At 50.8% G+C, this 21,752-nt stretch overlaps 2 protein-coding genes across 4 annotated transcripts in view; one reads left to right on the top strand and one right to left on the bottom strand.

Annotated features, from left to right (window-relative positions):
* Positions 93–11,308, top strand: NCF2 (neutrophil cytosolic factor 2). Its single transcript, XM_021404240.1, has 15 exons — positions 93–3,335; positions 3,428–3,510; positions 3,682–3,790; positions 4,435–4,569; positions 4,998–5,105; positions 5,726–5,785; positions 6,308–6,351; positions 6,543–6,684; positions 7,157–7,219; positions 7,714–7,789; positions 8,750–8,793; positions 9,207–9,358; positions 9,428–9,539; positions 9,692–9,848; positions 11,045–11,308. Exons 1-15 carry the CDS (start codon positions 3,162–3,164, stop codon positions 11,140–11,142), a joined length of 1,557 nt encoding a protein of 518 aa, XP_021259915.1. The 5' UTR covers positions 93–3,161; the 3' UTR covers positions 11,143–11,308.
* Positions 12,152–21,752, bottom strand: part of SMG7 (SMG7, nonsense mediated mRNA decay factor) — a 47,767-nt gene continuing 38,166 nt past the window's right edge. For 2 of the 3 annotated variants that reach the window (XM_021404236.1, XM_021404237.1), the window contains exons 17-23: positions 20,861–21,226; positions 19,118–19,267; positions 16,932–17,012; positions 16,270–16,429; positions 15,020–15,190; positions 14,769–14,917; positions 12,152–14,268 (exon numbers count right to left, since the gene is read on the bottom strand). In XM_021404236.1, coding sequence (XP_021259911.1) covers positions 14,155–14,268; positions 14,769–14,917; positions 15,020–15,190; positions 16,270–16,429; positions 16,932–17,012; positions 19,118–19,267; positions 20,861–21,226 — 1,191 coding nt within the window. In that variant the 3' untranslated portion in view covers positions 12,152–14,154. The remainder of the gene's footprint in view (positions 14,269–14,768; positions 14,918–15,019; positions 15,191–16,269; positions 16,430–16,931; positions 17,013–19,117; positions 19,268–20,860; positions 21,227–21,752) is intronic. The other variant, XM_021404238.1, reaches the window with a different exon arrangement.

Raw genomic sequence — 21,752 nt, 5'->3', positions numbered from 1 at the left:
TGTATAATTATGGCGGATTTGGGCCTGACTTTCCAAGCAAGTGCCGAGGGACGTAGGGCAACGTCTTAATCCTTTTTGCTAGCCAAGCAGTGTTTTGATGTAAGATAAATATTTGAGAAGTGGGGCAGCTGCTAACATTGGTAACTGGACCGTGTTTCCTTTGGTCAACCTCTGAGCCTACAGCAGTGAGTAGGACAGAAAGCAGCAGCTTCCCTCTGACCAATCATTCCAGTCAGCCAGGTATTTTCCTTAAGCTCACACCTCGTGGCCTGTTCCCATGTCCTGTGGTCAGTCAGAGCCCGGGTGCACAGCAGGCAGATCACAGCGAGGATGGAGCCGTCCGTCCTGCGCTTCGTGTGCTAGAATTTAAAAGGTCCATTTACACCAGAGCCCAGTCCAGGAAACTAAAGATCCTACACAGGAGAAGAAAAGGGAGCTTTCACACAGCAGATCGCCTTTCAGCAGCTTGGAATTGATTCCATTTTCTCAAGCACAACGCAACAGCTATCTGCGGTCATCTGAGAAACGCGTGCTGCCGTCCCTGCAGCGCTCCCGTCCCTTGTTTCCTAGACGTAGTCTTAAGGGATACCAGACACTTCACATTCCTGCTGTACCACAGTGCATTAGCTAGTGGGCAAATGAAGTTCCAAAATCAAGAGGAGTATTTTCAAAAGGAATTAAGCAAGCCCCGGGCATCCCAGCCCGCAGCTCACCGCTGAAGGTTAGGGCCAGGACTGAAACACACCTGTCTGACACGCGCCATTTTACAGCAGTTCCGTTGTATGAAACGGTTGGGGAACTTGTGAAATCTTTGCTGTTTTTTGATAGCTGCTTTTTTTTTTTTTTTTTTTTTTTGTAATAAAGACCAGACAAATAAATCGTCACTGAATATTTACTTGGAGTGTGAAGTATCTTGAAGTTAACTCCCTGACTTTTAATTCAGCAGGCAGCTGAATGCAAGGACTGACCAAAGTTAAAATCAAGCCTTAGAGCTTCTCCCCTCCATTGTTTTTCTTGCTAAGCTTGCTTTCCAGCAGCTGTTTCCCCTTTTAAGTCATGGCAATAGCTATGCAGCTTCATCCCTCAAGAAAATCTGAGATTGTTTCAAGACATTTAAACAACAGGAAACGTTCCACACCAGGATTGCTGGAGGTGTCCCTGCCTGTGCTCACACTTCAACCATGGAGCGAGACTCTCCCAGCCACCGATGCTACGTGCCTTCTTTAAAGGAGGAAAACAGTAACACAGGGTTGTTGCAGGGGGTGAAGCTCCTGATCTCATGGTTGGGATTGTGTTTGTGTCTCTGGCAGCCTCGTCCCCAGGGGATGAACCTGGAACCGTTGGTTCTAACGATGCCTGAAGCAGAGCCCTGGGTTTGTCCTGTGGTTGGGATGCAGGGCGTGCCTGTGTCACCACCACTGGTGCACGTACTCGCCCTGAACTGCAGCACACAGGATCCTGGTGCTGAGCTCTGATGTCTGAAGGACAGCCTGTTTGTTACCCAGGTCATGGCTTTGGAAAACCCAGGCTCATGCTGCAGACTTTGGTTTCTCTGATTCCTCCCTTGAGTCCAAATTTAGCTAAGACACCGATCAATCCTTATTAAAAAAAAAAAAAAAAAAAAGCAAAACAACAAATAAGAGCCCACAGCAATAACGTGTTGTGATGGCAGAGCAGTGAAAACCTCAAAACCAACCAAGTCACAGTGGCCAGCTCCCTCCGGGTGGCATTACATAGACCAAGCAGCAGAAGAGTGATGTTGAGTTTTTCCAGGCTCCCCTCAGAGCACGCTATGCAGTATTTAGGAACAGCTCTAACTGTGTGTGTCTTTTGTGCCTGTGTGTTCAGGGATGCACTAAGAGATGGATGCCCTCCTATCCCTCCCTCCTATCCCTGGAGATGCAGACGTGGGACGCGAGGAGGGGCTGGTCTGGGCTCTTCTTGTGCCTCTTCTCCCCAGAAGCGATGCTAAAGCCACGCTCATTGCTGCAGTGCAAACTAAAAGGTGACCACAGCGCACTGGCTGGATTTCAGGCAGTCCTGTGCTGCTCCTACCACCTCTTGGTGACCTGTGCTTGTGCTTCACGAAGCTTGCACCGCAGATGATAACATCCACGTTGGTCTCTTCCTTTTCAGATGGGAAACAGGTTTCTCCTTCTACTAAACCGAGAGAAAGGGGAACAGGAGACTCGCTCTGTTACTAGAAAGGGAGTGCTTATCACAGCTTCAAAACTGGAAGTTGTACGTTAGGTTAAAGTTATCAGGAGGAGGAACAGTTGCTGCATGCACTGGCTGTGCTTGCATCTTTCAGATCTCATCTTTCTGCAAAATGCAGGAGAAAACGGCACTTTCCCCGGGGGGTGACTTCGCATCCTCCCCCACATCCCCTGGCACCGGTTCTGGGATCAACCTGAGCTAGCAGATAACCCGCCCAGCAGGACAGCACCCCACAGGTGGGAACCATCGCTGGATGGGAGCTCCCTGCCCCGGGACAAGGGATGGCAGTGTGAAAGCAGAGCCCTGCGGGGCGGCCATGAGGGTACGCTCAGGTAGGGGCAGAGAGCTGAGGTCTAGGACGTGCTCTATCACACACTGAAAACCCAGGCCCCGGCGGATCAGCTTTGAGCAGAAGTTGAGCAGAAGTCTCCCCCGCGCTCTCCTTCCTGCTGTTGGCGTTGCCTCGTCTGTGGGGAAGCCTGAGTGAACTTTGCACAAGGGCAAAGTGTTGCTCAGATTCTTACGAAACGCGTCTGACGAGCGGGACCGAGCGCTGCTGCTGGGTGCCCACCCGTGGGGCGCAGCGCTCACCGCACAGCTTCGCAAGGCCGACCTCGAGCCAATAAACCCCTCCCCTGCCTGCAGCCCCACACAAAGCCCCCAGAAGCAAAACCCGAGGCGGACGAGGCGCGACGCAGGCACAGCCCCGATTGCAAGCCCGCGGCGATGGGGCAGCCCCTGCTCCACTTCCCCATCTCGGGGCCGCGCTGCTCTGACGCCACCGAGGCCACTTCCTGGTGGGTCTGTGACACCAGGCGGGCTGCGGGAAGGCAGACGTGCAGCCGGGAGGGGCTGGGCGAGGAGGACGGGCACCGCAGGGAAGGCTGGGCACGAGGCGAGCCCCCAACGCAGCTGGGCGCACCGCATCCGTCCCGCACCGCGCCATGTCGCTGGTGGAGACCATCCGGCTGTGGCAAGAGGGGGTGTGTGCAGCGGATGGCAAGGAGTGGGGGGCAGCCCTGAAGGCCTTCACGGCCGTCCAGAACCCGCCGGCCAAAATCTGCTTCAACATCGGCTGCACCCACCTCGTCCTGGGGCAGCTGGCCGAGGCTGAGGAGGTAAGGCGCGGCTCCCGCTGCTGCGGGGAGGTGTTGCCCAGTTCTCCTCGCAGACGTTCTCTTCTCGCTCCTTTCTGCCCCGCTCCCTGCAGGCGTTCACCCAGAGCATCAGCTGTGACAAGCACCTGGCCGTGGCCTACTTCCAGCGGGGAACCGTCTTCTACAAGAGACACAAGTGAGTGCACGGCTTCAGCGCTTTGGTTTTGCCCCTCGTCCAGCTGTTGGCGGTGTGGGGGGCCAGGGAGGAGCTCAGCGCTGAGGTGAAGTGCTTACGTGGGGTATCACAACACCATCGCAAGGAGGTGAAGGGGCCTTGGGAGGCCTTAGCTCGTCCTCTCCTCCCCAGCCATGAAATGGCCATGAAGGATTTCAAGGAGGCGCTGGCCCAGCTGCGAGGCAACCAGCTCATCGACTACAAGATCCTGGGGCTGCGCTACAGGCTCTTTGCTTGCGAGGTGAGAAAAACTAAATGGTGTTTTGGTCTTGGTCACTGGCTCAACAAAGTCCAGGGGAAATGCACCCAGTGGTTCTTCATTGGATTCTTCATGTCCAGAGAAGGGCACGGTGCTGTGCGGGGTCTGGAGCACGTGTGAGGGAATGGGATGGGTCAGTGTGGAGAAGGGGAGCTCAGGGGAGACCTCATGGCTCTCCAGCTGCTTGAAAGGAGGCTGTGGTGGGGTGGGGTCGGCCTCTGCTCCCAGGTAACAGTGACAGGGTGAGAGGTGACAGCCTCGAGTTGCACCAGGGGAGGTTCAGGTTGGGTATGAGGAAAATTTCTCCTCCAAAAGAGCAGTGAGGCACCAGCACAGGCTGCCCAGGGAGGTGGTGGAGTCCCCGTCCCTGGAGGCGTTCAAGAACCATGGAGATGTGGCACTGAGGGACATGGTCAGTGAGCGTGGTGGGAATGGACTTGGTGATCCGAGAGGCCTTTTCCAACCTGAAGGATTCTGTGATTCATGCCTTGCAAAACATCAAGCACACCAGGGTGGGGATAGAGAGCTGGTGTTACCTAAGGATATGATTAGGATAGCAAAAAAATACCCACAGCAAGGGTCTAGTGCCTCTAAAAGACCAATTCCTTGCTCGCATCCTTCTGCAGATCCTTTACAACATTGCACTGGTGTATGCCACCATGGAGGACTGGAAGAAAGCTGAGGAGCACCTGACGCTGGCAATGAGCTCCAAGAGCGAGCCCCAGCACAACAAGATTGACAGGGCGATGGAAGCCATCCTGGTGAGGAGCAGCAGGTCTCAGCACAGTCCAGCCCATGGAGGTCCAACAGGAAGGAGAGAGGCCTGGGAGCAGGGAAACACCTTTTAGCTGTAGCTTTAGCTGAGCAGAATGCTGCAGGTGGCCCTGCAAGGTGTGGGTGCTGCTCTGAGGGGGGATCAGTGAGAACAGCTCTCAGGCACTGTGATGGGAAGGCCGGGCTGAGACCAACCACGTCAGGGCTGGGAAGGGACTGTCGAGGTGAAGGTTTGACTTCACAGGGTGAGATCTTCACTTCGGAGCTAGCAGGACAGTGGCAGCAAGGCAGCCCCTGCTCTCACCTCTGAAGACCACAGTGATTTAGCGGGCACGGTGGAGATGGCTTGCCGGTTCGACTAGATGACCTTAAAAGTCTTTTCCCACCTTAATGATCCTATGATTTGGTGCTACAGAAGCAGAAGCTCTATGAGCCCGTGGCGGTTCCTACAGGGAAGCTGTTCCGACCAAACGAAAAGCAAGTTGCTCAGCTGGAGAAGAAGGACTACCTGGGAAAAGCCACGGTAAGAAAGAAGCATCTTATTAACGCAAGCCATGGCTGCAGGCTGGAGAGAGATGCTGACTGCTCTCTCTGCCTTGCAGCCAAGCACTGAGCTGTGTTTGCTGAGCACGGGGATGCAAAGCCAGTCCACACCTTGGGGACGCTGCAGGCACCAGGACTATGTGGGAATAGCAGAGTTAAGCTTGCAGAAATACCATTTTATCTGTGCAGCTCAGCACGGCCCATTTTCAGTTTCCTTAGTGAGAGGTGAGGGATGGTCACCCAGCTTCAAGCTGAGCCAAGATCTTTGGTGAACAAGGGGAAAAAAAAAGAAACTATTTAAAATCGGACACCCACAGGTAACCTCCAGTACTGCCCCTGCTCAGCCTGAAGCTGCACAGACAATTGAGCAGGGCTTCTGCCATGTTACTGTGCAAGGTCCAAGCACCAGGGTGCACCCTTAAGCTCAGGTTCTGGGAGGCAGAACGGACACCCCAGTGCCAGTGCTGCCAGGGAAAGCAAACCCAGAGCAACAACACCCAAGGAGGTTGACTTGGATGGCAGCAATGGAGGACAGTGGATGTCAGAGATCAGAGATCTAAGAGAAGCACCAAGTCACTGCATGTCCTCCTTTGGCTGCAGGTGGTGGCATCCGTGGTGGACAAGGACAATTTTTCAGGATTTGCTCCACTCCAACCGCAGGTAAGGAACCAACCCCCTGCAGTCCATGTGGTACAGGGAGCCTCAAGGGGACGTTTGGGTGACAGCGGTGACACAGAGCTTCAGGTGTACATGGGGGTGGGGGACATCTGGATGACAGTGGTGAGCAAAGAGCAGCGTCACCACCCCAAGCTTCCTGCCACAGCTGGGGTGAGGAGGAAGCTGCTCCCACGTCCCAGCTGCTTTCTTCTTCACCAGAGGTCACAGCCCAAGCCCACTCACGTCTGGGCTGAGGTTACGGGGAAGCCAGGCCCTGAAAGTGCAGCCCATGCCCCCGCCATGGGGTGGTGGCTTTGGGTAGGGAGCTTGAGGAGGTGACGAACCCTTCCCATAAGATTCATCAGGGCTGAGTGGAGGAGCAAACTGATGACCTGACACCAGCGTGAGAAGGAGGAACCCACACGGGGAGGACAACAGGCACGGGAAAGGGCTGCAGGACATTTCTGAAAAGCAACCCGAATCCTCCAGATGATGACCATTTTCCTTCTGTCTTGTTGTTCACAGGCCTCTGGGCCTCCACCCAGGCCCAAGACACCAGAAATCCTCAGGTAGGTTGGATGAAACGTTGGCAGCATTGCTAACGCATTCAGCCTGGTGCAGCCGTGTCCTGCACCATCCACTGAGCGCTCACAACCAACGGGGGAAAGGAGGAGAGAAACAAGGGAGCAGAGTTTAGGGCCCCGATGAGGTGGAACAGCATCACCTCCCCTCCTGACACGGCACTGGCTTCCATTCCCAGGGCTCTTGAAGGGCAGCCGCACCGCGTCCTGTACGAGTTCATCCCCGAGACCGCTGAGGAGCTGCAGGTCCTGCCAGGAAACATCGTCTTTGTCCTGAAGAAAGAGAAGGACAACTGGGCTACAGTGATGTTCAACGGGAAGGTATGGGGGCCTGCCTGGCACAAGGGGGTTCTACAGAGGACTGGCAGGGCAATAAGAAGAGTTTCTCACCTAGTTTCCTTGCATCCCCTATTCAAGTCTCAGGGCAGATGGCTATGGGCTGGTAGAGGCAACCTCCTGGTGTCCTGCTCCTGGTGCTCCTACCAGCAGTGCTGTTTCACTTGCCTGACCACGTGTGTCCAAGGCAATTAAGAGAGCTGGGTCACCCAAGCTGCCCATCTTGGGTACCACACAGAAATCATTCCCTTATCCTCAGTCTCCTGGATGATCAAGTAATCATCTCCAGCTGATCCAAAGCCAGTCACATATTCATAGCATGACTTAAGGCCACAGGATTCAGCAAAACCCATCGGTCATGCAGCAACTAACCCCTGAGTCCCAGCAATGCTCAGTCAGTTCCCCCAGCAGCAGGCTGCTTCCCACCAACTGCTCCTCCCTTGTCTCTTCCCTGCAGAAAGGGATCATCCCCTGCAACTTCCTCGAGCCCATGGAGCTCCAGCACAAGCTGCACATCCAGGTAAGGAGCCCAGGAGGAGCTGGTGGCCTCAGGACACCACACAGATCACCCAGCACTTACCCTGGTAGGACCTATGCCTGCAAATCTCTCTCTGCTTTACAATGCTGTGGGACTCCTGGCTTATGGCCATCTAAGCACAAGCTCAGAGCCTGCAAAATCTGTGCAGACACTGTGCTGATGACCCCTGGGGAGGGAGGTGGTAAAACTGGGGAGGTGAAGGGGTAGTGAATTCCCCCTGCCCAGTTCAAAATTCCAAACAGACCTGGGGAGAACAGGCAGGGACGTGCTTATCAGACACTGCCTCCTGTATGGGTTTGCTCTCACAGAGCCCAGAACTGCCCAGCTCCACCCCACTGGGCCAGTAGGCAGAGCTCAGCCCCAGGACCCTTGCCTCGAATGGCAGGAGGGGTTCCCCAAGGCAGCAGCACCCCGGGGCTGTGCCTGCTCCCCTAGAGATGCTGAGGGCCTGTGCTGTCCTTTTCCTACTGGCACAGGATGAGGCCTCTCCTGAGCCTGAGATCCCTGAGCCACCCAGCAGCGCCGCTCCAAGTCCCCGGCGGCCAGCACCAGGTGAGTGAACGGAGGGTAGGGACGGGGGGACCGTAGGGACAGCTTTTTCTGTACTGTGTCCTATAGAAAACCAGGGCTGGGGGCCATCTCTGTCTCTTATGGAGGGAGGGCATTAAAGCAGGAGGCAATGCTGCAACTGCAGCATTGAGGATGGAACAAAACAGAGCTCGAGGTCCCCTTTTTGCTCTTAATTAGGGCAAGAGCTAATGGGAAAAAGGGCCTGGGGACAGCAACAGGGCGAGTGACCCAGCTTGCATAAGTCCCAGAGCAGAATGTGCATTACAGGCTTCTCTGAAAAGCAGGGCACCTGGGATTATCTTAGTGCTGGGCCTGTTCTAGGGAGCTACAACCGCTCTGGGAAGGAGACGTGTGGCTGGTGCTTCTCAGCACCCGGGGGCAGGGGTGGAGGCACCAGGGCCATGCAGCTGCCTGAGCAAGGCCAGACAGGAGGGGCTGCGAACTGAGGCAGGGCACTGCCAGCTGAAATTGCAGCTTAGGGCTCCTGTTCTGGCTGCACAGTCCCGTAGTTGAGGTGATCAGCTGCCAGAAGCAGTTGTATGACAGAGCGCAAGATACATCATTGTTTGTGCTTGCAAATGCACTGGTACGTCAAAGAAGCCCACCAAGGAACGACGCCCCACCTAAAGCTCCTATCCCTACCAATGCAGAACAGACCCTACAACGTGGAAGTGAGCACAGTGAGTGCCTGAAACACGGCAGGAAGGCAGAGCCCTAACCTCTTTTCTCAGTGGTTACTGAGGAATCCCATGGAAGAACCTCGCTGCAGATGATGCTGATCCATTTGGGCAACCACAACTGGCTCCAGGGCGGGGTGCTGCTGCTGCAGAGAATGATGGGGGTGGGAGAGAAGGGCTGAGAGGAGCTGGGAACACATTTCTGCCCGCAGCAGTAATGCTTGCGCCGTTCCACTTGTTGACACACCTTTTCCTTCCTCCTCAGACCGCATTCCTGTTACGGCAACGCAGCAGAGGGAAGCTGCTAAGGTAAGGCCTCGTGTTGTGGTGGGAAGGCAGAGCCAGGTCCACATTACATACAGTCTGGGAGGCCTCTTCCAGGAGAAGCAGCAATCCCGACCGAGAACAAGTGTGGAGGGGAGGGGGCACACCTTGAGCTCAGTCACTGGGAAGCCACACTGTGGTCACTAGGTGCTCAGTGCATTACTGCACCCGCTCCCAGGCCAAACCCAGGGCAGGCCACCAGCTGCACGTGCAATGTGGCTTTGGTGGCCTGCTCCAGAAGTACTAAGGACTGCCAGCATTTAGTGGGATGGTTCCTTGAGCTCAGCTGTCACTCAGGGGACAGCAGTCTTATGCCCCAGTTCCTTTCCCTGCCCACAGCAAGCCCCCCATGCTGTGAGGATGAGGATAACCCTGATGCTCCAATTCCCCACCTGCAGGAAACTGAACCAGCCGTCCCCAAGCCCTACGTTCTCAAGGTGCATTACAAATACACAGTTGCCATGCAAGTCAAGCCAGGCCTGTCCTACAAGGAGCTCCTGGGCCTGGTTTGCGAGAAGCTGGAGCTGGAGCCTGAGCACACAATGCTGAGGTGAGCGCTGCCTGCTGCAGGAGCCAAGTTTTCGTGGCTCTCCCCTTACCTGTGTCCTTCGGTGCCCAGGTACAAGCCCGCAGCTAGCGGAGAGCTGGTGACTCTGAGTGAGCAGAACCTGGAGGCAGCGTGGAGCCATGGCAAGGAAGGGTGCCTGACAGTGTGGTGTGACTGCACGGAGGTTGGTGCCAGCAGCGGTGACCGGCCCTTCTGCTAGCACCGGCAAGGGGCTCGCTGGTAGAGGCTGAAGCCTAAGCAGAGCTTATCTGCCACATTCTGGTACAAAGAAGGAAAAGCCACAGGGTGCCTTTACCAGCTTCTTTCCTGCCCTAGGGAGAGGGATTTTTACCTGACAGCAAACCAGAGGAAGCACAGAAGGCAACAGCAGAGCTGGGACCAACCCAAGTGGTAGCACAGTACAGTTACGAGGCCACCCAGCCCGAAGACCTGGAGTTCCAGGCAGGAGACGTGATACTTGTTTTATCCAAAGGTAACTGCGCTCCTGCCACCGCAGGAGATGGGAGGGAGAGCGTGGGCCTGGCCCTGAGGTGCCAAGCACCTGCAGCAGCCTGCACCGATAGGATGCTGCTCCTGCAAACTGCAGCCTGCCACCGTTAGGTGGAAAACAGGCTGAGAAAGTTTGCATCGAATGCAAAGGCTTCAGACCAGTCAGAAAAGAAGGTCACGGGGATTGCTGGCATGAGCACACGCTGCAGGTGGAAGCCAAGGGAAAGGACGCACAGCCTGCTGCCCTTACAATTGCAAGACAAGAGCTTCACTTGGGCTGTCTTCAAGCATACTGATCAGGGCGTTCTTGCTTCCTTCTGACCCTGCATCGTGCCCAGTGTTAGAAGCAAAGACGCCGTGATATTCCAGAGTGCTCTCATTCCAATTCCTCTCACTCGGCACCCTTTCCTGGCTGCTTTCCTTTTGAGGTTCCAATCTTGAACTAGCCTCAATCCTCTTTAACGCCTACATGACAACTCCTCCTTCAATCCAGACTAGCACTCTCAGCCAGAGCTAGGCCAAAAAGTTTTTCCTCCTACGGGTGCTGACAGCAAAAGTTTCCAGAGCTCCCAGCTTTATTCAACCTCGGGTGAATAAAGGGTAAATAGCTGAAGGGCAAGTAATTATTCTCAGCTGAAATACAACCTCGGAAGCATCCTCTGCCACCTTTGCCATCCTTGCGTGCTGCTGCAAACTACTGCAGGTGTCAGCGTGTTGTAATTTGTATGAGAGCAGTCAGACACTGAGGAAAGGCAGCAATTCGAAGTCTTTTCTGCTCATAGGTGTCTTTGCCTATGTAAATCACATGGTTTCTCAGCAGAACTTCCTTCCCTGTTCTGTTTCCTATAGTTGCTCATTGTAAAACATGAAAACCTGCACGCTTCCAGGCACAACGTGTCCTCTTTTCACAGACTTGGCTGTCACACCTTAAAAAACCCCTCGGTGTCTAGATTTATCAACCCTCCCCACCTTACACAGCGTATTTTCTTACCTTATGAACTTTGCTGTCTACCTCTCCTCCACACTCCTCCCCCCCATCCCCAGCCAGCTCTCTACCAGGTTCTCACATGGCTGTTTACCTGCAGATGATCTTAAAATGGTGATTCTCAGGCCTGCCTGCAGCACAAGGAGGTCATCGTGCTCCTGCGTGACAAAAACGGTGTCAATTTTATCTTGCAGTGAATGAAGACTGGCTGGAAGGGGAATGCAATGGGAAGATAGGCATCTTCCCCTCTGCCTTTGTTCAAGACTGTAACACTAAAGACCCAGAAATCTGATTTCAGAAGAGCGCAGGGAGGGAGACTTGGACACTGAAAGAAATTAAGAATGCAGCTGTCGCAATTAAGATGTTCCCACATTAATCACTGCACCTGAAAACACCTGAAAACGGACCTAAAAATATTATTGTTACACGTATTAAAAGCTTGATTTTTCTGGGCGTTACCTTTTATGGTGCTTTGTATAAAACACGTACTGTAAAAAAAGGTGCTAGCCATCTTCGTGCTAGGAGCACGTTCTGTCCCAAGGACTGCGCCTAGCACCAGGCTTGGGAGCAGCAGCTCTGCCCCACTGACCTGCCCCGGGCACAGCTTCCACAGGGACCAATCAGCCACGGGGAAAACCAGGGGAAAACAGACTGAGGAGCTCAGGAAGCTACGGACCAGGAACTTGCAACAGAATCTACTTCCTTAAAACATTGCTGCCAGCCCCAAGAGCTTACGCACAAGGCACCGCGCAGCCTCGCCCCGTGACCACTGACAACTAGCCCGTACAACCCCGTAAAATAAATATGAGATTTAGGTTAAAAGGAACTTACTCCGGCTTAGAAAAACCTCACGACTGGAGCATCTCTGTGGCTTTCTTAACGTGCCTTTGACGTATTGAGAAGCGCGCTGTTTAGAAACGGGCTGCAAACAGCCAAGTGCAGGTGCCATCCTGATGGACAGTAGGGCAACAGCAGAAGGCTGTGTGTCCTCCAGCTCCTGCTGCCCGTGCTCTCATCAGGGTTAAGCTTTGGAAGCTGCTACCAGCCCAGCTTTTTTAGTTCCAGACATAAAACACATTGTACGCCGGCAGCGCGAAGCCACAATCCAATTATCTGCACTGAGCCCAAGCCAGAATCTCTGCGATTTATTTGGTTTTCTTTCAAATAGGGGGGGGGAAAAAAAAAAAAAATCAACTTTGAACCTTCCTCCAACTTCTCCAGGAAAAAAAAAACAAAACACCGTGATTTTCAAAGCCCGCAGCTGAGATACATGGGAAATAAATGTAACACACAGACCCGGATGGAGAGAACATGGTTTAATTAAAGGCAAAGCTGATTTCAGCAGCTGCAGTTCTTGCACAGACAGACGAAAAAACACAAAAAAAGCTTACGACACAAACCAGTTTCTGTCGGGGTCCCTTCCCTCGCTCCCCCGGGTGCCGGAGGGCGGGGGGGGGGGGAGTCCCAGCCGAGAGCAGGCCGTGCTGCTGGCCCCGGGATCTCATGCACGAGTGCAGCGCTGCGCCGGGTCCCGGCGCTGCCAGGAGTGAGGTGGTGAACCTGGTGAGCTCGCTGAGGGTGCAAGAGTCGGCGGCAGTTCAAACACTGGAATGTCGCAGCTGCCGGGGGAGCGCGGCTCAACACACACGGTGAGGGGGTTGGGGATAGGTACCGGGGGCCGAGTCAGTATTAGCCTTGGGTGGAAACTTCACTTTTTGGGCTTTTTAAAAGGAAATACGTCTTCAGAACGCAACAAAGAACAGCGATGTTGCTAAGGTGGAGAAGGTGGGGGAGCTGCTCACACCCTCAGAAGGGTACCGGGCCTCGGTTTTCCCTTTTTATATTCTTTGGGGCTGCCCAGACTCCGGTGTCACTTAGGCTCCTGCGTGTGCTTTGCTTTGCAGCTGACTTACAGCCCAGAGATCCTGAATCATCACACAGACCCCTCCTGCTAAACACAGCAAACGGACATCGAGATAGTTTCCGTAACCTCCCTGGGAAACCTAACAAAAAACGCTGTCCTTTTCTCTTTAATGACGCTTCCAGTCTTCCTTCCCCCTAATAAATAGCAAATAAAACGTTTCCTTTTCCCTTCTGCACCTTTTCATACGCGAACAGCACTATGCTTCTTCCGTGTGTGGCTCACACACGCGTGTCCGTGGCACCTCAGATCTCCTCCTAGAACTGAAAGCTGAGGGCTGCTGCTGGGTGTCTGCAGAGCTGGTGTACGCCTGTGGGGTGCGGACGCTCCACGCTGTCCAGGCTGACTGTCGCCTTTACCCAGTCCTGCTGGACTCCTGACTACTTTCTGCAAGATGTTGCGCGTCGGCAATGAAACTACGAGCATCCGGCAAAGATGGAAGGATGGGGAGAGAAAGAAAAAAACGGAAAACACTGAAAGCTTTCTACCTACCTATTAAAATGGGTCAGGCTGTGAATGCACAGAGCAGCTCGCCCGTTGCGGGGCTAGCCACTATGCTACAGTAAAACGTACAGGAATCAAACATTAATTTAAAACCCCATAGCAGTTAACTTGCTTGTCCAGCAGAGTGCTGCAATGCCCCACGTCACCCATGATAGCTCAAACACCTACTGAGAGGAGGGCATTTCATGCTGGAGTCTCTACTCCACCCAGGGGCTGGCCAAAGCCTTTGAGTGAAAGCTGAAGTGGTGTCAAATGCCAGACTCTCCTTCATGAAACTCCTTCGCTAGCCCAGGAGATAGAGCCCCACCTCGCCACCAACCACCTCTGACTGGAGCAGCAGCTGGGGCTTTCGCTGCTACACACTGACTACAAAGCACATCTGTGTACGGAAGAATTCAGTGTGATCTTACTACTGAGATAGTAATAAAGATGTTTAGGAGTAATTTCAACTACATTCTCAGTCAGCAAAGCAATCATTAATGGATTCCTATTTTATATCCCCAAAGAGAGGAAAAGGATTGAGAAGTTCTCATTAGCTTCTCCCATCTGCCCTTCGTTCTCAGCTTTTGCTTCCCATGTGGCTGGGGACATGCACGATGGAGAAGGTGAGAGGCGGTGATATCGGGTTACTGAGTGAGACAAACAGCAGTTCCTCTCTCCCTCCAGAGGGCCCGGGGATTGGGAGAGTTCCTGATGTTGTTTTCTTGCACTGCAGACATTTTGTGCACACTCAGTGGGTTGGTGGAGCACTTACGCCCTCCTGACAGCAAGGAACAGAAGAGAGGGCTGCCACCTGCACAGGACTGTGTGGGCCAGTCCCGCAAACCCAACATGCCATGGTTTATGGAGCCTTGGTTTGCAAGGGTTGCCACCTCGTTCTCAATGCGGCGGGTTCATGGCGCCTTGTCCACGTTGCTGCTTCTGCTTCTGCTGCATTAACAGCTGCTCCAGGGCTGAGGGTCCAGGGTGCATCATGGAACTGGACCAGATGGACTAAAAACAAACAGTCAACGCTAGCACCTCCTGGTTTGAGGCAGCCCTTTTCTTACAGGTGAGAAGGTGGAAACTGTTCTATATTCTCTCTCTTCCCTTTTATCACTCACACCTGCCCTGTCATGAAAGTTACCCAGGCTTCAAAAGAAGGCCCTCTGAAGAGAGGCTTCCCTTGAAGATAACCCTTCCCTTCAGAACCCTCGTGAATGTAAAAATCCATCCCACGTTAACAATTACTAATTTTAGACTAGTCAAAGCAAATGTTATTTTCTTCCAGTTCTGCCAGCCCGTTCTTGTTCCACAAAATATTCTAGAACAGCAAGAACTGAAAAACTGTGACACCGGTCACACCTCCCACACTGCCTGTGAATCCACAGGAAAAAACCTTCCAGGTCTCAGACACTGAACTCTGACGCAGTGCACGCTGCCTGAATCCCATAACATCACACCCGTTCCACAGGCAAGCAACCGTGCCCGAGCACAGCTTCAGTTCCATATACCTTCAGGCTCTCCATGAGCACAGCTGAGGAGTCCTCCATGGCGGGGCCCTGGGCTGCCCAGGTGCCACTGGGAGCACTGGACTGGTGCCAGCTGCTCTCCGAGGATGACGACGTGGCTGGGAGGTAGTCCAGACCAAACCCTCCCATTGCTGAAATGGGGAAAAAGAGAAAAATACAAAGGAATCTGGCAAAACCATTGCAAAACAAATGCCAACAGCTGGCTTCTCGCAGGCCTGGAATGCAGTACTTGCCTGGCTTATCTGTTTTCCAGCGGTCTGCGATTCTTCTGTCTCTGTTGTCTGGAGTCCCAATGGGTCCGAAGTTGGAGAAGGGAACAGAATTGTGATTATGGGTTGGAGGGGAGCTTGGCAAGCTGCTGGGGTTGGAGGAGTGAGGAGACTGGCTGGCTGGTGTCGAGTGATCTAGCGGTGAGAAGGCGAGAGGAAAAAAGGTAAAGACGAGGAGCCTCCTCATTCTGAATGTCTCAGTGCTGCTGCCAATCCTGCCATCACCCAGTTTTTTTTCCCAGTACTGAAGGTCTGTTTCTATTCCCTCCATTACACGAGCGTAATGCAAATTCCTAAATCCTAAGTGGAAATGTTTGGGCATATAAAAACCCAGAATGACTGCTTAATGCATACATGCACTTGGAAAAGCTCAAGAGGGTTGGCTAACCAACAGAGTAAGCTTTCCCCAAGTTTCTTGAATACCCTTTCTCAAAACAAAACAGTAAGAATTCTAGCTCCAAGCTTCACAAGCCAATACAAAATAACCTTAGAACTCAAGGAGTTTTCAAGCTTACAACTCAAATTTGAGAGTTTTACACGTCTGAGAGTCTGAAAGTAATTCAGACCAGAACCAAACACTGAGCAAGGGAGACTGGCATGGGAGTGCCTGCAGGCAGGAGAGAGCGATGCCTAAGGAGAACGCAGCAGAGCAGGATGGCAGGAAACCATGTGTCTCAAATGAAGAGGTGAAAGGAAAGCTGAGAAGCTGAAACCATGCTGTGCCATAAACCCTGCTAGGATAAAAGCCCTTTGCAGCTCCTTCCATTTTACCTACAACAGTTGATGCTGGCTGGCTGCAAAAGTTTCAGTATGACCAAGTAACATCTGCAGGGGACAAGTTATTTAAAATCCTCTCTTTCATTAGATTCAGCTAATTCCTTCCTTCCTCTCACACTCTTCTAGATTTTTAGTAAGGGTAAAGCCATGACAACTGTAATGCATTTTAAGCGTTGTCAGGAATCTAAGTAGAAGAGATTTCAGGATTTAACACTTCCTGCAACTTTTATCCTGCTCAACTACTTCAACTAAAATCTAGGTTCTTACACTATGTTAAAGACAGAATCCCATCCTATTTCAGAGGATATATAAAGACAAACAGAAACCTTCAGACCTTGTAAAACAGATTTTAATTTTTAGTTACAGTTAACTTGCAGTAGGTTCAGAATTAACTCAATTCCTCTTAAAGTCACAAGAGACGATCACACCAGGATTACCTGAGCTGGCTGGAAGGGATGGAGACCACGGGGTCCCTTCAAAGAGAGAATATAATGAAGTCTCCTGATGGGGAACCGAAGGGGTGACTTCTGTTTTTGTGCTGGTATTCATATTTTTCCCATATACCTCGTTGAACATGCTGTTATTTGTATATCTGTCCTGCAAGCAAAGAAATAAAAAAGCAAGAGCTTGAGTACAGGATTAATTTGAGAAACAGACTGCACAAACGAAGCAATTACAGATCAAAACACTTTTCTAACACCTTTCTCATTCCTCAGAATCTTCTCTGAACGTTTTGTTTAAACGTTCCTTGGAAGAGAAGTTCCTCAGTTCCTTGGAAGAGAAGAGGCATTCCAATGGTGAGGAATAAAGAAACACCATGTCACAAAGCTTGGAGATGAACCTTTTCTCTCAATGATTCCACTAAAAACATCCTGGGAACTCAGCAAGACTCAACAGGACATCTGCAGAACTATAGCTGGGATGAATTTCAGAAGAAAACTGATTTTTAAGAACAGCAGGAGGCAAAGAATCATACAGACTAAAATTAGGCACATGGGTCTCCTTTGTGCTTGCCATTAGTTTGAACCAAAGGATGTGCCCACACAAGCTAGCTTAAAGGCAAGTTTGAGCAGCATAAAGGTCTTTGGTCATCACGTACCTGGTTAACAGAAAAGCCACTGAGGGACAGGAAAGATGACGACTGAGACATCAATTCTGACGGTTTTTCTAACAGGGACTTCTTCAAAAAACCAAAAATGGAAGAAGACCAGTTAGTGTTCAGCAAAGTGAGCAGGAAGAAAGTAAGCTATGAAGAGCTACCAAGGTAATCTGGTCATGTTTAAAGTCTCTTGTATTTCAGCCTTGGCACCCTGGAGGACAGGGGTGACCAAACAAACACATGCAGAAGTTCACGAGTTTCCTTACTAACTGTAATTAGTATCTAAAATCAACTAGGACAGCTGAGCATCTCGGGCAAACCCCACTAACAGAACAGCTTTTAAAACCATGAAGTGCCTTTGGGTCTGACACATCTACAGGGAGCGTTCCTACCAAAGCTACCAAACCTACAGCTGTGTAAAACCTTGCACAAATGACACAGGGTCCTTTCCAGCGACATGAGAACTCACCCACACCTGATGAGACCCTTGCATGTTGCTATTCACTGACAGAGTATTTTTCAGTTTTGAATATTCCTGGATAGACTCTTAGTAAGATTAGCTGCGAATTTAATCCTGTTAAGCAGTGCAAGCCTCATCTAGCACTCTTTCATTTTCATTAAAAATGACAAAAGTTGAAAAGCCCCAGCGTTTACAGCAGAGGTTCCAAAACTCTCCCAGGTTCCACGTTAAGATATCGTGGCCTTTTCCGTGACCCATTCCATCATCAAGACCCCCTCCCATACAGTTATTATTTGCAGCCTAGTATTTTCCCCCTTCCTCCTTCAGCTCTTATCATCATTAGGTCATAAAAAATACAGACATGAAACGAGCCTATTTGAGGAAGAAATAGGATCAGTTATCACCGAATCTCAAACCACAGCAAAATGCTACAGCTTGGTTGGCAGACAACGAACACCACTGAGTTTCGGATCAGGATCACTCAAGTCAGTGAATTAGTGAAATCCCAATTAAAACCACGTGTGATCCAAAATGACGTCTGTAAGCTCATTCTAAATGAAAGTTCTCTTGCACTCAAACCAGCTCGGCATATCAGATTTTTAAAAGTTACTCAAATAACAAAAAGCTGAATTAGTCTCCCTCTCTACCGTCATCTTAGTATCTAGAATACCTACGCTTTTATCCTGTAAGCCTGAGACAAACAGCCTCATTTCCTTGGCAAGCAGCTCCTAGCTTGTTACGTTTTCAAAGTGACAACTCATGACTTTGAAAACGTGCTTTAAAAGGCAGACAAAATTCACACTCTGCATATGCACACAGCTTGCACAGAGAAGTATTCCCTTCCATTTGCCAGCAGACAGCAACAGTAAGAGCTTCAAAGGAAGCTGTTGAAGAAGCAGCTATTAGTTTCTTAGCAAATCTAAGACAGCAATGGGTGCCTGCTCTGCTACTGGCTCCTTGCGATGACACGTAAAAAACCTGAGGGATGGAGTTATTAAGCAGAGATTTCAAGTCGAGCCACAAAAAAACCTCCTCCTTATTACTGCCACAAATCCGAAATGCGTGTTTAATGAGTTTGCTCCTAGCTATACGAGAAAGGCATACTGCATTTTCAGAGGTAAGGTACAAATTCAGCACCTCAAAGGCCCTCTAGCTAGTGCACTGGGAACACGTACACGAACAGTAATCTCTGCTTGTCAAAACTCACTATATTGCTATAGGAGTTATGGATTATTTAGCCAGTTGCTTGCAGTTTTCTTCTAAAACCATCTGGCTCTTCTGCAGTCCCATCTGCATTTAACAGCGTGGTTTCCCCCTGCCTTTATGCAGTTCTGACATGCAGTTATAACAAAAGACACCCTTGTTCTGATGATTTCCACTGCACACACCCTCATCCTTATTACCAAGCCCAAACAACTGCAGAAGAAGGGGCATGTTAAATGACACATCCCTGTCTTCCCTGTGAACTGCGCTTACAAAAAAAAATCCCAATTCCACTGACTTCTCTCTGAACGTGGGCCAAGAGCTGTACTGGGTGCTAAGTCACCTCTGCAGTTATCCAGAGCCAGGGACCTAGATCTAGCTCAGGCACGGAGACTGGCTCAGTGGTGAGGAGGGGAGGTGGAGAGGAGGAATGGGGAGGAGAAAGTAACTTCCCGTTTCTTATAACTTCACAGAAGAAAGAGATGCCAGTTAGAGAAGCAGCAGTATTAAGTCAAATACATACAAAGAGGCTTCGTCCAGGAAGAGAGGCGAGAGGCCCCAGCAGAGCTGGGTAAAGATCAGGAGGATTAGAGAAAATCAGCTCTTCCTCCTCCTCCAAGGCAGCCAGACTCTTTAACAGGTCCGGAGGAAGCAAAGGGGAGCTCTTGGGGTCCTAGTGACAGAAATGAGCACAGTGAGACAACGGAAGGCAGGACGGGGAAGAGCAAGAGCTGAGAGAGGCTAAAGCAAAGCAGGACGAGAGAGCAGCAGGGGGAGGCAGGCTTGTGAGCAGTGCAGAAGGCAGCATGCAGAAGGGTGAGATGAGAAGAGTGCAGCAGAGGGGCGTGGAGGTGCAAGGAGAAAACGCTGAGCAGAAACCAAAACCAGCCCAACGTGTGCTAGGAGGAGCGCTCCACCTGCCTGGGAAGTAAGTGGTACAGCCAAAGTCAGGGGCAGCTACTTTTAATTAACATGGCACGTGCTTCCCATTGCATTACTGACAAATACTGAATCTGTTTTTACATTGAAGAGCAATGAACGTGATTTTTTTTTTTTCCCCTGATAAGATATTTAATTATTCTGCCAGAGCTGTGAGTAATTTAGGTTTCAACTACAATTACATTTGCATCTTCCTTCCTCTGTTTGTGGAGCTGAAATCCCGTGAGACTCCTTTCTCTGCTAATGGCTACTACACCACGGCACAGCAACCTGGACCAGGCAAAAAGCCCTGCTAAGTGCAAGTAAAACTCGGCATCCCAAAGTTTGGAAGGGATGCTTAAAACAAGCACCGTGGGCACAGTCTCTGTCAGTACTGCAGCGTGCTTGCACCAGGGCGATGCTTTCCTTTTAGGGATGAGAACAAGGCTTTGACCCACTCTGCATCTAAAAGCCGCAGCCTGACATCAGGGTAGAGGCAGTCTCCTGGATATTGTCTGGCTTTTTTCCCCCGAAGGATAAGCTAAGTGATCCCAGCTGATCTCTTGAAAATTGAGTGCATTTACAGAGGCGTATCTGACCAGAGGTTTAAAAAGGCCTCTGTTTAAGTTTCCTTATAAACACCATCAGAAGCACTTCCAGACAATCCGAGACCGTTAAGAAATAACAAAGGTTGCAGGCTTTTTATAAACTGCAGCATGAAGCACAACTGCACAGACAGAAGCAAAGTACTCCATCAGTGCAATCAGGAGCTAAGGAAGGGAGTTGCTCAGCTCTCTTGCTGCTTGGTGGGATTTGTAGAGGGGGAAAAAGAAAAAGCAAACAAAGAAAAAAAAAATCACACGATGGGGCTGCTTCTACCACCCTTGATTTGTAGCCCGGGCTGAGGCTGCCATAGCCAAACTATTCAACACACTCAAGATACTCTGTGGGTGGCAAGAGTTTATTTTAAAGGGTAATAATTCAATTGCAATTATTTGGATGGTCTTCATCAGTTGCCAGACAAGAATTTCCCCTGCCAGCTGCCACGTTTCTTGACCTGGCAGACACAGTGCAGAGATCAGCATTTATATCTACACTGAGCAGAACTTACACCTACTTGAATTAAATCTTCAAGAGTTTGATCCCACAACACAGCCTACTGAAGTGACAAAACCAGTACTATTTGCTGGGATCCCATTTACCAACACCAACATCCAGCCCCCTAGTAAATACACTGGGCTAAATAATCTGCCTGGGGCTAGAGGGCACTCCTAAACACTGCAATCCTACTTGAGCTGTCAGCAATATCAGAACCTCACTGTTTTTCACTTGTAACACAGATCTTTACCTCAAAGGTCATCCTGGAGACAGCATCCTGCTCTGGACGGAAGACTCCTTGCCGCTTTCCCCTGCGCTCCATGTTAGACTGCTGTGCCATCACCCTATTGTCAGCCATGCCAAAGGAAGAGTCCCAGTAGTATTCTGGCACCTTGACTTCTGAGGGGTTCTGGTTATATGGCTCCATTGGGAAAGGCTTCATTTTTTTCTCCAGAGGTTGCTGTTGCATCACAGGAGACTGCAATGACTGTTCAAACAATTTTAGAGGATCCTGGGCCTGCAGGTAATAGGACTGCTTCACAGGCATAATCTTCCCCAGTGAACCCTGGACTTGAGGCAGGTTCCAGAGCTGCTTTGATGAGTCTGTCTGAGGATACTGAGACAAAGACACATGCTTTCACCAGCAGGCAGGAACAATTAATATTAATTGAATGCCTAACTTCATTCAAACCGTTGTTCTAGCCAACTTGTTACAGAGATACTGCAGACATTCTGATTTGCTACACTATTCACCAACATTCAGTCTTGACAGGCATATTAGCCTCATCAAGCAGCATGCCAATAGCCAAGCATAACCCTTACTTGAATCCAGCACCTTTATTAAGGTACTGAACTGCTGTGCAGAACAACAGGAGGGTCTTGCCCTTAAGGTCAGATAGGCCAGAAAGCAGATTTAGTTCCATGCTTATGTGCTTGACAAAGTGTGAGGGAACTGAGCCCAACAGAAAAAGTGAGATTCAGACTCCATCCTCAAATGAGACATATCTACAAAGGTCTAAGAGAGAAGCATCTCAGAAACATCACCTTCATACCTTGTCCATAAACAGAAACAGACAAAGCAGATTACCACCAACCCATCCCAGTGGATAACTTCCCTCTTAATTACAAAATCACAAGTTCAT

The sequence above is a fragment of the Numida meleagris genome, chromosome 7 (assembly GCF_002078875.1).
Source record: "Numida meleagris isolate 19003 breed g44 Domestic line chromosome 7, NumMel1.0, whole genome shotgun sequence".
Lineage (NCBI taxonomy): Eukaryota > Metazoa > Chordata > Aves > Galliformes > Numididae > Numida > Numida meleagris.
Note: the sequence above shows the minus strand (reverse complement) of the source record. Positions and strands in the feature narration are given on the sequence as shown.

Bases quoted from the DNA above. Each gene is read 5' to 3' on its own strand.
- NCF2 (XM_021404240.1), top strand. From the start codon at position 3,162: ATGTCGCTGGTGGAGACCATCCGGCTGTGGCAAGAGGGGGTGTGTGCA. The intron at 5,106-5,725 runs GTAAGAAAGAAG...CTTTGGCTGCAG, and splicing joins ACTACCTGGGAAAAGCCACG to GTGGTGGCATCCGTGGTGGA. The intron at 7,790-8,749 runs GTGAGTGAACGG...CTTCCTCCTCAG, and splicing joins TCCCCGGCGGCCAGCACCAG to ACCGCATTCCTGTTACGGCA.